Source organism: Falco cherrug, chromosome 4 (assembly GCF_023634085.1).
Source record: "Falco cherrug isolate bFalChe1 chromosome 4, bFalChe1.pri, whole genome shotgun sequence".
NCBI lineage: Eukaryota > Metazoa > Chordata > Aves > Falconiformes > Falconidae > Falco > Falco cherrug.
Genome location: NC_073700.1, coordinates 101,756,919 through 101,772,681, shown reverse-complemented (window position 1 = coordinate 101,772,681; position 15,763 = coordinate 101,756,919). Strand labels below are relative to the sequence as shown.

The 15,763-nt window shown below is 35.6% G+C and overlaps 1 protein-coding gene across 1 annotated transcript in view; it reads left to right on the top strand.

Moving 5' to 3' along the window:
* The window catches only part of STT3B (STT3 oligosaccharyltransferase complex catalytic subunit B), a 52,872-nt gene that overhangs the window by 16,378 nt on the left and 20,731 nt on the right, over window positions 1–15,763 (top strand). Inside the window, exons 2-5 of the mRNA XM_055710324.1 lie at window positions 5,651–5,759; window positions 7,527–7,814; window positions 9,542–9,607; window positions 13,078–13,177. Of these exons, the coding sequence (XP_055566299.1) occupies window positions 5,651–5,759; window positions 7,527–7,814; window positions 9,542–9,607; window positions 13,078–13,177 (563 nt within the window). The remainder of the gene's footprint in view (window positions 1–5,650; window positions 5,760–7,526; window positions 7,815–9,541; window positions 9,608–13,077; window positions 13,178–15,763) is intronic.

The window sequence follows — 15,763 nt, the reverse complement described above, 5'->3', positions numbered from 1 at the left end:
TATGTCAGTTTTGGCTCAGGTAAACACAGGACCGCCCTCTGTTTCACTGGTTCTTACACATGCAGACCTCGGTGTGTATTTTCTCCATTCTTACTGTGAGTCTGTAACACCTTGGGTTTGAGTTGTGGCCAGTAGGAAAGGCTCTTTACCTGTTGTAAGTGCTTTTGCCTACAGGTATTGCTGGTACAAAATTCTAACCTTGGGTACTTGAAACTGACTTAAATGTCCATATATGCTTCCCAAGGTTATAAACTCAACACAACCAAGCATTTTCATGATGAGAAATACTGTCATAGTGCATTGAATTCATTATGTGATTGATGGGGTAGTGTACTTCCATTTAAAAAACCATATGCAGAACTCATTGTGGTAATTGCTTATTCGTGGATACAGACTGCAGAATAAGGCTTCCAGGATATTGTGATTGTAGTATAAAATGTAGACAAGCAGGTGTTTTTAAAATTTAATATGGAATACTGTATAGATATGTTTCTTCATTTGAGTGGAAGTTACTGAACTTTCTCATTAGATTTTCCATAATAGTGTTGCACTGAATAAGTTATTCCTTTGGAGGCAAAGAATATGTCGGATATGGAGTCAATCTGCAACTATCTTGTTCAAGAATCTAGACTTGCCATCTCTAATTAGATGCTCTATAGCAGAATTGATTCTGTAATCTACATTTGCATTAAAAACTGACTCCTAGAATTGCTCGGATAGCTTGAAATGTTCATAGTTGGTTTGTATCATGTCATTTTTCCGAGTTTGCAGATGTGAAAATTTTGTGCATCTGCAGCTGAAGATTTTAGAGCACAGAAGACTTTATAATTGCAGGCTTAGAAATTTTTCAACAGATTATGCTAGTAAGGAGATGACATAGTCTCAGATGGCTGTAAAATGCCAGATAAAAAGTCTAGATGACGGGGCAATAGTAACATGAAATTGATAGGGTTTAGACAGTCAGCATTCCCGCAAGAAGCAACACCAATCTTGCACTCTGTTATAATGGGAGGGTCAAATTAATTCTGTTGCCATCAGTGTAATTTGCCGTAAATCTTAGGATGTGGATGGAGTAACTGCATTACTGTACATGTGCTCTTTTCTTGTATGTTCCTACTTTCTTCATAGGCTGAACTTTATTTGAACGTTCATCTTGAATAGTACTTTTGTCAAGGAAATACCAAACTTGGTAAACTTACTAATGTCAAAGCCAGAGATGTCTCCTTACAAGTGTAGCAACAGTTGTTGCTGTGAAGTGCTGGAGGCTTCTATAGCTCCTGGATAGAGCAAGTTATTGGTGTGACTAGCATGAGCTAGTCATCTGACAGCATTACCTTGTGTCATCAGAAAAGCTGTTCATAGGGTGGCATAAAAAATCAAACCCAAGCATGAGTGTAGTTAAGATTATGTATTAACAGTACGTAACATATAACTGAAAACATTTCAGGCTTTATTTTTCAAGTTGTCTAGTTAAGCTTTCCAAAGTAATGTTGCTACTAAAAAAAATTATGCCTCCGCTCAGTTATTTTGCTGTTGCTGCTTGTGCTGTTTTCTGTGCTGAAATTGAAACTGAAAGTATCTCCAATAGTGCCACAAAATTAATGGTACCATGCATAGAGCACTTCCGTGATCAGTAGAGCATCCCCCAAAAGGTTCAAAACTACAATACCAGCCTAGTTTTTGGTGGTTGTGAATTTGAATTCTGAAACATGCGAAGACTTAGGATTGTTTCATGGTTCCTTCAAAGTTTAGTTCAGAGGTGGAGACAGTTCAAACTACAAACCTGACAGAAAGAGGCAAGGAGAACAGCAGAGCATCACTTTTCCTTGTAGAATGTCAGCTAAAATAAGAAAAGTCAACGCTTACTGGTGTTAGACAGTCAGGTCCTTAAGAGCTCATCTCTACTGAATGTATCAAGCATGTATCTTCCTCACAACATTGACTGCAAACCTGAATATTCATCTCAAGTCTTTCAAGCTAAGTTCTTAATTAGGCATGTGCTTCATGTGATTTTGTGCTTTATTCTTCTCAGGTCTGTCTCAAATTGACTTGCTTCAAAGCAGTGAGGGAGGATGAGCAACAATATTGGGAGAAGGGTGAATAGTTCCCATACCTCAAGATCAGATCAGTGTGAGGGTTGAGGGTGGGAGAAGAGGGCCTTTCCTTCAGTCTGGTCCTGTCACATAGTTCTGCATCCTATTTAGTCACTAACCAACAGCGTACTCCAGTTCCTGTGTCTCCTTGGCTAATATCTAGCCAGTAAGAAAGAGGGTGGGATAAAAATCCTAAATGTTACCTGTTCTTGCTGCTGCTGGAGAGTGAAGAACTGGGGAAGACAGTGATACCCAAGCCTGAAATGCAACTGCTTCTCAGCACCATCTGTGTTTTGGTCTGATGCCTCCCTCAGTTGCAATCCCTAAATCTCCAGGATGCCGGCAAAGGTGGCAGTTTTTCTGATATTTCCCAGGGCTGTTTTATACCCCTATTGATATTATACTTATTGATAGTTGTAGATACTGTGACAGTACTACTGTAGAAAGACAATACCCACTGTGCTGGGTTTCAGACACGGTTTGCAAAGTACCAAAACCATAAGAAGGCTGCGTGACTGTGGTTTACAATACTCACCGTTCATTAGCACTATGTCCATTCTGGCCAAAAGGGAAACAATTTAGAAGACTCAGGCTTTTCCCTAAAGGAGTAAAGTGCTATGAAGTGGGTAAGGGGCATAAGAGCATAATACTGACATCATATGATTGCTAGACCATACTGTGTTGTCTGGTGCACTGCCCATTGCTGCCACTTTGTCAGTGCCTGACGCTGGCTTTGATATGCAGCATTACCCATCAAGCTTCTCCTTATGTATGCATATGTTTATATTTACATTTTAATTTATTTTTGTTTGCAGGTTACCTAGTGGGAGGTGAAGTGAGCAATTTTTTTTTTTTTTTTTTTTTTTTTTAAGTCAAAGTAGGTGCTGTAGTTAAGCACCTAATTTTTTTTATCAGGTTTCTGTGTTCAGAAGGTTATTTCTCGTTCTCACCTATAGGTCTTCTCACAGTGAAAAATTCATGTACCTATAATATTGCTAATTATTTCTGCTGTAAATACATGTCCAGCTGTCTCTGCATGCTTTCATTTGTGGCAAAAGAATCAATCACTGTTTGAAAGAAGGGTTTCCTACTTTTGTATCTATCTGAAAGTATATTGGGAGGGAAGATTAAAATCAAACCTATTAAGTGGTAGAAGCAGAATGCTGTTATGTTGCATTTCAGTTTGGGGTGGTAATTCATTCTTGTTAAAGGCTTAATGGGATGCTGCCGAAGCACAACACAGTTGTTTGCATCCTTCTGAAGTCAGTTATGAAGCTTTACTAGTTTGAAACACGAGGAGAATGTCAATATGTGTTCTTGCTTATTTCATTTGTTTAACTAATCTTTTAATGCTCTGAAAGTAAATATTAGTCATACTTTTGTAGTCTCTGTGAGTTTGAGTCATGATTTAAACACCTGAAAGTAATCCATGTTGGTAAATATCTTTCTTGTTTCCTTTTTAAAGTTCTAGGATAACAACATCGAGTGGGTTTTCAGTGTGTTTTAAGTTTGGTCCATAGCTGGCTGGATTGTATGTGTCCTGTGCAACGTGGAACTCCTGCTTTGTCTGGTACCATACTGCAGACACTTGGCACTAAACAAATTAACAGTAGACCTTGCTATACTAAGATAAGAGTCTAATTTTACAGGTACAGCATTTCATAAACCACATTACAGTTGACAGTTCAGAACTGGAGAATTAATTAATATTTAGAAATCTAGTCAAATGGGAATAGTTGCAAGCTTATTAGAAACAAATGTCACATTGCTGTTTGATATAAGGATTTCTAGGTCAGAATGACTGATGTTTGTGTGAATTTTCTTACATAAACATGACTAACTGCTTTTGAAAGTCCGCACTTTTATCAGTTAATGTAGCCTATATAACTGCTTATTTAACATGTAAGAGACTGTTCCTGGAAATACTGCTCTCAATTTTTTTTATTTACTTATTTTTAATGTTATTTGACTGATGCTGTGATAATTTAGTCAGTGGAAGCATGCAAATTTTCTGACATCTGGACTTGAATTTAAATTGGTTTATTCTTTCACTGTGTAGATGAAAAAAACCTGCTCATGACCTTTGTGTGGTTGTACTGCAGATATTAGAGTTGTACTGATTAAACAAGTAGGAACCTGATGGGTCTTGCAGTCTTGAATGACATTAGCTTCGTTCTGTTGAAATGAATTAGTTCATAGTGGACCCGTGATATTTTGGGAATCCTAGGTATATGAAAGAATTTGATGTAGTTTTAAGATTTGTATTAGAAGTGGGGCATGTTACTGATACAAGTGGATGCTTTCATAAAACAGACAAAATGAAAAATACACATAAGCTTTTCCAGTGTTGAATACTAACTGTCTTTGGGAGTCTTTCATGGCGATTTGCTCATCTAACCTGTTGTATTTATGGTATTCATTTAGTCATCTGAACTTCTACTTAACTAATGAATATAATCTTTAATACATCTTTAACTGATGAATTTCATGTGGTTATCTAAATTCCAATTAGAGTATCTATTAGGAAGGTTGCAGTTTGTGGATGTTGCTTGTTTCAGAAGTGGTGTTCACCCTGGCTTTTCTAAGCCTAAACTTTCTTTACAGAACTTTACAGCATCAGTACGTGTAGCCTTGTTAGTTTCTTCTGAATGATCATGAAAAAGTTGCAGTTTGAGGTAACGTGCCACAGTTTTTCTCACAGCAGTCTGATACCCAGTTTGAAGAATTAATGGACTTTGTAATAGTTGAAAGGTTTTTCTATCTGAAGTTTGAGAAGTTGGAAAAAATATGTGCCAAGAAAGTGGAAGATTAATGCCTTGATGGCAATTCCAGACTGAACTGAAGGTATGCATGGCAGGGCTTTTGTTCTACAAGGAATTTTCTGCAGCAGAGAGTGTACAAACTTTGAAGGTGAAACTGCATCTACATAGATTCTATGTTGTGTAGATTCCTATTGATTCAAAGAAGGGAATAAGTCAAGGCCATTGGTTTGATAGTGTGAACAATTACGCTGATTCCCGTTATTGCATGTTATTACATTACATCACCGCTCAATGTTACATGAAATGGAGCAGCAGCAGATGTATTGTGTAGTTATCCTCTCAGAATGGGAGTCTTGCATTGATTCTTCTGTGATCTTAATTCTGCGTAAGTGATATTCCAGATATGGTGAATAATTGGTTGATAAACTATATTTGAAAACTAACTTGAAAAAGGAATGCAGGAAATAACAGGAATGTTCATCAGAGTGATAGAAAACTTTTTAATGTTCACAAACAAAAGAAAAACCCAACCCTGAAATTGTAACATTTCATCTGTGTGTATGCACTGGCTGTATAAATGAAGAAAATATAGTGGTTAGTAACTGAGAGCTTAGTAATTTACTTTAAAACTCTATAGATTTAGGGTGGACCATTGTACATACAAAATGAGATGCTGAAGTTTAATTACTTTCTAGGTCTTAGAAAACAGATGACTTAAGGTATGCCTAAAACTTAAGTTGCTTAATTTTTATATCCCCACCCCCCTTCCCCTTCTTTTCCTTTATTTCTTTCTAGGTTTAACTATAGATCAACACATCATCTTGCATCCCATGGGTTTTATGAATTTTTAAATTGGTTTGATGAAAGAGCATGGTATCCACTGGGAAGAATAGTAGGTGGAACTGTAAGTATTGTAATAATAACTTAAAGATGACTTTGCAGTAAGTTTTTTTTTGAACTTTCAATACAAATTTGACATTGATAAAAGAAGAATCTTAATAAAACATACTTTTAATTGTCAAATTGCTGCAGAGGGAATAAGAAAATTTTAAAATTTTTAGCTGCAGGAACTAAGTCAGCATGTTTTAGTCTTTATCCAACAGCATACTCTGAACAAGAACAGAACTGAGTTTTACTTACATGTAATAGTAATAAATAAATAAGTAATAAATAATATTCTAATAGTAATAAATAAGGGTGTTAGGACTCCTGTAATTCTGGTATGTGCAATGATTTTTTTTTTAAAAAAAACAAACCAGTTACTTAAATTTCTAAAGGCAAAAGTTTTAATCCAGTGGTATATGTTGAGTGGACATCATGTGTGTAAGGAAAATACTAGGATTTCACTGGAAAAGACCTTATGGAATTAAATCAGTGGGGTAGCTGTATGAAGCATCAGGAGTAGGTAAAAGTGGTATTGATGCACGTTACAAGATGGGAAAGGTGTATGAAACAACACTATTAAATCAGAACACAAATAACATTCATTAGTAGAATAGCTTTAGTAACAAGTAACGCAGCCATGTGTGTACTTAATGTGTGAAAGTGCATTAAAGAGTACATACCATTTAAATTAATGATGTTTTTTGTAACAATTACAATACAATTTTTTTAATATCTTAGAGATACCTGAGACTTTTTTTGTATCATATATATGTATTATTTTCAGACCTGATTTTATATGAAGTAAAACCCCTTAGGAAATAGAATCAAAATGTTGATTGCATATGTCATTTTGCAAGTCACGTGCTATAGTATGCTTTAGTAGTTCATCTTGAAAACCAGCTCTCAAGGATATATGCAGGGGAGGATTCTGTCATCTGTTAATTTAATTTAGTACAACACCTTTCTTAGCTTTTGAAAGAAACTAAGGCAGGTGAAGTGCATATTAACTTTTCTAGTACATATTGATTTTTCTAATGTTGACAAATGTGGGAGGGTAGAATTCCTATTAAGAATATTATTAAGTTCTCCAGTATTCTTTGATGGGTTCAATAGATCAGTGTAAGTCTATGTTACCTTTCCTGGAGGACATCTTAATTCAGTTGTATAGGACTTCATTTTGATCCTTCATATCCAAAGATGCCTACAGGTATCTTGAAAATATATAACACTCAACTGACTGACTGTCAGCTTTTCAGCTTAAAAATAAAACATCTTGTTGATGCACATTTTCTTTCTCAGTGGGTAACAAGAAGTGAAGAGTGGCGTGATATATTTTGGAGGAAAATGGATAGGGCTGGGAAATGATGTTGGGTTTCTTCTTGTTGTCTTAAGGGTTTTGGTTTTGGGGTTTTTTTTTTGTCTTAAAGCTGGTAACTGGCTTGAAATTTTCATGCAGACTTTAGCTTCTGCTTCTCGTTGTATGATAAATGTCAGGCAAGATAGTGTATTATCTATATACTGCTTATTCATTTACAAAATGTATTCTATTTAATTGTTAGCATTTGGATAAAATTTAAGGAACCTCTGGTATTGAGTGGTGTTGTCAAAACATGCTTAAAGTAGTATTAAAATAATTTCATTAGCTTTACTTTCTCACTCCTTACATCAACTTAAGAAATGACTGTTTCATTGCAAATTACATGCAAATAAACCTACCATGGTAATTTTCTGCAATAACCTAATGGTTTGGTGTGTTGATTTTTTTTTTTTTTTTGTCTTCTTTTAGGTATACCCAGGACTGATGGTGACAGCAGGCCTTATACATTGGATTTTAAATATGCTTAATGTGACAGTCCATATAAGAGACGTATGTGTGTTCCTAGCACCAGTTTTTAGCGGCCTTACAGCTATTTCTACTTTCCTGCTCACCAGAGAACTGTGGAACCAAGGAGCAGGGCTTTTAGCTGCTTGTTTTATTGCCATAGTTCCAGGTTACATATCCCGATCAGTAGCAGGATCATTTGACAATGAAGGCATAGCTATTTTTGCACTGCAGTTCACATACTATTTATGGGTAAGTAATTGCTGAGTCTTTTGCTTTGGAAAGGTTTTTGGTTCCTCCTCCAACCAAATGACTGATTTTTCTTAGAATCCATTGAATTCTTATTTTCCTCCCTCTCATCCCTCTTCCCCTTGGCTCTTGATCAGGCAAGTACTGAGAAGTCACATGATATGAACCACTCCATAATCATGCTCTTTGGTTTGCTGTGTAAAAGTACTGTTCAACTGAAGTACGTGTGTCCTGTAGTAGTAGTAGTAATAATAGTGATGATAAGTCTACAAAGCAAACAGAAGGGCTGTTTCTGTTTTCAGTTTGGAGGTAGTAGTATTATGGGAGCATCATACTTTAGCCTCCTTATTTAGCTGGTGAAAAGCAGTCGTTTCTGAACATAAGATGCTTTGAATCGTCTTATGGAGAAGCTTTTGACTATGAAGGGTCTGGGCTTTGACTTACACATCCAATTTAAATACCCAAAGCTGTTCAGAGCAAGATATATTAATATTACTTGCATGCTTAAAAAAAAAAAGAAAAAAAAAGTCTGATGTCTTTTAGTTAGCCTGCTTGCTAGTGCAGCTTGTCTGTCACTCTTTAATCCGTATATAGAATTGCATCTGTAATGCAGTTTTGCATGAAGGAGGTTAGGCAAGCTGGTGTTTTTCTGTTCTGTTGCATCTGTTTTGGAAATACCACAAACAGCATAACTATATTGTTAATTCAGGATAGACACTGGATGGTACTTGTGTGTTCCTTGAATGCATGTACTTTTAATTTGGAGTGTCTCCCATGTATGTACATGGTCATTACAGCTTTTCACATGATTTTGTCAAGAGTTCTGCTTTTCATAAGCAGATGCATACTTACAAGTTTTTTAGCTTTAGACTATTTCAAACTTGGGATGTTGTTGGTAGGAGTGTAATGGAAGGGAATTCAAGTTTTCCATGACTGAGTGACTGTTGTTACTTAAATGCAGGTTTTTTAAATCTGGACTTGGATTAAACGGCAGCTTTAAAGGTGTATTGTGTTTAAGAACAATAATAGAACTAACCTACGCTGTTACTTTGTAACAACTGAGAAACGATAGCTGTTACCTGTTCTTACGGAACTCATACTTAACTAAACTGCATATAGTGCGGTGATGTTTGCATGAACTCTTCCAGAATTATGTGTGAATCAGATACAGATTTTAGAGAACTGTCTAGCTTTATTTAATGTTGGGTTTTCATTCCTATTTTATCACGCCACAATCATCACTATCAGTTTTGGACAAAATCATACCCTGGGGCCAGTTTATGGGTCCTGCTAAACCTTTAGTAGTATCTGGATGCTCTCATTAAACTTAAGTGAGTTTTTCAAATTACAGAATAGCTCTTTTATCTGTAATTGCAGAGTTGGGTCTGATGCCAACCAAAGTAAGGCATGGATAGTCTACACTTAGAATTATGAAGTTGTCTAATGTCTCAGAGAAGGTAGCACATAGGTGTTGCAACTACTTTTCTACCCTGGATCACGAAGCAGAGAGTTGTATTGCATCCTGCCTTTGCTTTAACTAGAGATAGGTGTATAAGCTATTTTGTGTGTAAATGAATTGCACCTATGGTTTTGTTTTATGGACATCAGTTCAGAAGCATGCAAATATAACTTGGTATGTGCTGAAGAGTTCTCTTGACAGTTGTTTTGGAATGAAATTTTGGAATACTGTCCAGTGTTTGTCATTCATAAGTACTTGACTATTTTTAAAGGTGAAGTCTGTGAAAACTGGGTCGGTCTTTTGGACAATCTGCTGCTGTCTATCCTACTTCTACATGGTAAGCCTTTTATCTATATAATAGCTAAACTATTTGAGCAGGGCTTATACAATCCATATGTTGATGAAGAACAGAAGGAGATTTTAATCTTTGTTGGAGTTGTAATGTAAAATTGTTGCTTCATATTGTTATTAAAACCTTAAATATATGAGTAAAAAGGCATAATAAATATTTAAAAATGTAAACTATTTAATAAACACAATGAAAATGATTTTGGAAAAACTCTGAAGTATAATAACTTGTACGTACAAATTTTTCCCATGCTGTGAATAGGTACTCTGATTCAGTGGAATTTTTCTTTTGGTGCAGGTGAATTAAGGTGGAATTTGAATATTCATATGCCTGCGCAGCATTATTACTAAAATGTAATAATAATATTTAAAATTTATGGACAAAGTTACACTAATGTAACTTTGAAAGCTATTTCTTTTTGTGCAATTATGCCATAAAGTAAAGCTTACCACCAGAAATGCTGAATTAATTCAATGTCAGATTAAAGGATCATAAAGTCGCTTTTCATTCTTGATCTATGAAAACGGAGGCTATTGCAGAGATGTTCCTAAGGGCTAACAGAGGGAAAACAGTAGTAAAATTGAGGTGATAAAACCAGTAGCAAAATGGAGGGAATTGGTTTCCCCTTTACTCTATCTTCTGAAACCTTAGACTTGAAGAATTTTCCTGTATAAATCAGTCTTTTTCCCTAACGAATAAACTTGTGTGTGTGTGTGGCTATACGAAAAATAAATTAGCCTCAAAATAGCCGGTGGTGGGACAGTTAGGCTAATTGCTTGGTGTCGGTTGAGATTGAGGTCTCAATTCTTTTCTAGAGTCAGGTAACTAGGCTTGCAAGAAAAAGGAACTTATGAACTGTTTTGCATGCCTTAATTTAAAGTACAAGGTTAATTCAAAGATTATCTGGATGTTGCCTAGATTTCTGCTAGCTTTAATGTTCATTGGGTTTTCTCGGAGATTTTTGCTGTCAATACAGCAAATAACAGCCCTGTATATGTTGCCAAATAGGGTAGCTATCTTCTGTTAAGAGTACATTTATTTCCTCCCCTATTTCTCCTTCTTTTTACCAAGTCATTAAATAAACAGCCACTTCTTTATACGCAGCATTGCTGTTTATATAGCATTACAGTGAAGAGACCCTGTAGGTTTGATAGACTTACGTGCAGTACAAAATCAGGCAAGTAAGTTTTTGAATTGTTGTATTTATATAGCACGGTCTTTTTTTATATTGTGCTAATTTATTGGCAAGACCCTCTAAAAGTGCTTTTCATAAATGTGTAGATAACAAATACAATACTTAGAATTTTACTGCTGAAAAATCACCCAATAAGTTCTTCCCATCTTAGTCTGACTAGTGTCTTGGTCTGTGGGATTGTATGAGGGTGAGGGGATGTGATCTAGAGTGTGCGTGGTGACCGAACCTATAGAATTAATGTCATCATCGTGACAGTCAGTCCTTGTATGTAAAGCAATGGTTTTTTTCTTTTATTTTCCTTTCAAGTGCTGTTAGGTAGTAAAAGGTTAAGATTTGTCCATAGCATAGCCTCACTGATCAAATGATAGAATTTTATTGCTTGCAGAGTGTGTACCTACTTCATCCCTGGTGTTGGTTTTCCATATGTTGCATTTCCTTTTAGGAAAGAGTTTTGTTAAGATGCCCTTCAAGACGTTTTGTTTAGGTAAATTTTTAGGAGAAAGTATAATTGTACTGTTTATTAGATAGTACTCATTTGTCCTTCTCTGATGCAATTAGTTGTTTTTCAGTGTGAGTTGAAAATTAAATCATGTAATTTTCAATAATAATCAAATTAAAATATTTAAAATTAAATAAATTTTGAGGTAGTAGGAGTCAGCCCTTTCATGGGCAGTGGAGGAACAGCTCCTTGAAAGAGGAATGGATATGGCATGGACTGGCAGAAATCTTTCTTGATAACCATATCTCTTAACATATATACCTAACTTACTGTGATAATTAGACTCATTGCATTGCATAAGGAGAAGGGTTTTTTCCTTGCATTTGTATTTTTAGCATTTATTTGACTTCAACTTCTGCAAGTGCATCTTCAGTTTAGTACAATCTTCAGTGCTTAGTTTTGGTTTAGTATTTGGTAATTATACATGCAGGTCTCTGGTTCATACAAACTGTCTGATACCTGCTTCATTCAAACCTTTCCCTAAATATGACAGCATCTTAATTGCACATTTGTTCTTACTCTATTCTGCCTTCATATAATTTTCTCCCATTAAATAAACTTGTCTGTGTAAACCATGATACTTCATGCTAGTAATTCGGCAAGAGGATCATGATAATCTGAAATGAATTTCTAGAAAATTTACATTTCAGTTCTGCTTGTTTACATTGTCTGAACTGGTTACCTCAAATTTTGAAACGCTGGGTTTTCTAGCATTAGTATCAAAAAACAGTGGTACTTGGCCTTGTCCTTATTTTAGAATCTGTTCTGTAGAACATAGTCATTTGGATTTCTTTTTGGATTCTAGGGCTTAAAAATATCTAAGTGAATCTAAGCCCTGAAGTACAATTAAAGTGAAAACCACATTAGCTACTGCATTCTAAAAATGAAGACCTAGGGTAGGCATGGTACGTATGGAAGAAGTCTAGACTAATTTGACAGGAGGACATGTGTTAAAATACAGATTGTCTGGTCAACATTAGTCCTTCTGAATATGTTGGAAATTTAGATAACACATTGTAATGATAGCTCATTAAATCTTTATCTAAACCAGCAATCAGTGATAGATTGATAACATTGTAGCGTTTCAATTCTAAGTACATCATACCAGTGCTTCTCAAGTGCTGCTGTTACTACAGGCTCACAGCATCCATGATATTGTTGTGTGCTATTGCAAGTGCTCAGCCCCGCTTCCCTGCGCATCCACCCCTTACCTCTGTTTCTTTCCTTACGCTGCAGCCTGCATTGGCTGCTTTGCTCCAGGAGTTCTGCTCCCAGAGGTGTATCTTACTCCCTTCCTCCTCTCTGGTGAGAGAGACTGTTTCCTGTCCCCAGCAAAATGTGCAGAGCGTGGTGCCAAATTTGTATGTCAAAGGAGAATTTTTGGATCCTGCATGGGACTCATGCTACAGCCTTCACCATGGGGAAGAGCCCTCAGCATCACATTCTTGTTTGCCAATGTGACCAGACCGGTTCAGTAGGAGGAGGAGATATGGGAAGGATAGCCTTGAAAATCCACCAGCCCATTTCAAAAGTCTTTGATACGTGGGTGGGTGGTTTTGGTTGTTTTTGTTTGGTTTTTTTTTTTTTTTTTTAAAATAATAAATACTGAGAAAGATTCTGGTGGTATTACTGGTGGTTCTGACTCCTTGTCTAGATGGGGTTTGTGTTTTCTTGTTAGACCATCAGGATGTATAAAGCCAGCATTGGCTTTCCTAAGATTTTGCAGATATTTGCAGATCTATTTTCCTATTCCATTTCTCATAGGTCTCTGCATGGGGTGGTTATGTTTTCATCATCAACCTTATTCCACTGCATGTGTTTGTCCTGTTGCTGATGCAGAGATACAGCAGGAGGGTCTACATTGGTAAGTTTTGTTCATTGAACAGTCATTCTCAAATGTTTAATCATGAGATTTGAAATGAATTATACCAATGTGTATTGTATCAAGTGGGAATTATGTAATTGCACATCAGGCTGCATTTTATTAATTTGATTACTGATTATAGTCAGTTATTCTCTATAACATGGAAAAAAGGTGTTAAAACACACTTGCTTCCAACATTTCATATACGTAGCTGCTAATTAATTTTATCCTTTCAAGTGGCCTGAAAAAAAAATATTACGTGGCTTGATATTTGTAGAATCCTTTTAACATACTTATATATATAATGTGTGTGTCTGTAGTAATGTTTCATATTTTTGTCTTTTCCTAGTATGTTAAATAATTGCTCTTGAGAATGTTATGCAGCAGAAATTATGCAAGCATATAGTAGATCATGATGGATGTGAGAAAAGACATAGGGAATTTTAAGCAGCTTTGTGTGTTTTACGTAACCTAGACTAAAAAGTAGTGTAAGAGTCTGTCCACTCCACGTGAATCCTTCAGATTTTATTGGGTTAATGGGTCAGCCTTCCTTCCAGTTTCAGAAATCTGTGAATAGTGATCTTAGGAGACTGACTTTTTAATTGATTTGCCTGACATATAAATACCCTGTAAACCACTCTTACAGAGACTTTACCAGTTAAATCAGTCGGCCATGGTGTGGGTGTGTGAATGAAATACATAGTAAGCAGTCTGGGTATTCAATGGTTTATACATTAGGGAGTCAAAAATGTTCTAGCTAATGTGAGAACATGGTATGATTTGAAGTGTAGTATCACAGGATATTTCATATTCGTAAATACATTTTCATTACCCATTCTAATATTGTTTTATCTTTGTGATTTTAATTAATGCTTTTTGTTTTAGTGCTTGCTAGAGAGATTACTATATTTACATATATATTTGAACCTTTATATACTACAGTAATTGCTCAATTTTAATCAAGTTCGATTTTGTATTTTTGTTACCAAAACTATAAATATTGGTGCCATGCTTCTTTGTTAATCTGGTTATGTAAATCAGAAATGGAAATATTTTTTTTAAAAAAACCCTCCAACTCGTCTTTAATTTTTAATGGTAGTATTACTTAACTTCTTCAGTAACTGCATAATTTAAGGGAAAAGTAATTTATCTTGGTTTGCTTTTAAAACTTTTATTGAATATTTTCATTTTTCAATTTCTATGAGTTAGGCAAGATAAAATTAAATCTACTAATTATAAAATCCTGAAGCAATGTGGTAACCAGAAACAATAAAGAATAAGTACTCTTGCTTTTTCAGCTTTCAGTGAACTAGTCTTTGAACTCATCTGGGGAAAATAGTACTGCAGGTTCATATGAATTAAAGGTTTTGGCAGACATTTGTTTTGCAAATAGCTACAGTGTTTTGAGGTGTTACTGCCCTTCAGCTGTGAGGGAGATGTACTTCAGCAGAGCTGTCAGAATGAAAATGTGATTGCTGCTCTGCTGTTTCATTGCAACTGCTGGCTTAATTTAAGCTTTCGGGGGAGGCCTTACACGCAGAGAAGTCTGTATGTCTCACGTTAGTATGTGATTTCTAGGTTTGTTTAACAGGATGGTTTTGTAAAACAGGTAAGAATGTTCAAGCACTTCTGAGAGGAAATTCAAGTGTGCTTCAATTCCAAACTTCAGACAGGGAAAAGAGTTTACAAAAGCTCATTGAAATAGGGAGAATAAAGATAGTTCGGGAGTGTCTATGATACGCAATTGCTAGTGTGTCTGCAGCAGTCTCATAATTCTCAAAAAACTACCAATGTGCAGCTAAAATTTTTGTCAGCTGACAGTAGCTAGTAAAATCTGCATCCATTTTACTATTACTGAGAATTTGGTGGGTTTTAATTTCTAGATCAGTTGTTTAATTTTATTTTAAACTAGCATGAGCCTAACTGTTGTGACAGATGAATGTTTAGTCTAACATAATAACAAAAATATAGAGAACAATATTTGGCAGCACCAGGTTCTTAAAAATAGTGATGATTTCCTGGTATATATTTCATACACCAAAGAGGTTAATGGGACATGATCTGATATGCCTGGCAGTGTAATTCAGAATAATTTAATGAGTACAAATTTCCCAGAACGTGAACTTTTTTGCCAATTTTTAAATATTTTATGACTTGCAGGCAGATGAATTGGTCAGCCAGATAGCTTCTGACCCACTTGGCATCAATGGTGATCATTCTACCAACATTTGAAAACTTAAGCTGTCTTTTTTTTTTTTTTCCTTTTATTCTTCCCTCCCCCCCCCCCCCCTTTTTTTTTTTTGGGGGGGGGGGGGGGAGGTGGGTGAGGGGCTTGACAGTGGTCAGTATCTTCCATTCAGATCTGACTAGCTTAATAATTAAGAACAAGTGCTTACAATTCCAGTGTATTAGCAGCACTTGTAAAGGTAAATAATCTCTTTATTCAGATATAGGAACAATTGATTATATTTTCTATTATTGTACTTGTAGATTCTCTTGTGGTTTATAAAATGTTTAAAAAATAAATGGGTTTACATTTGGAAAGGTACCAATATAGATTTAAATTATGTTTGCACACTTAAGAGG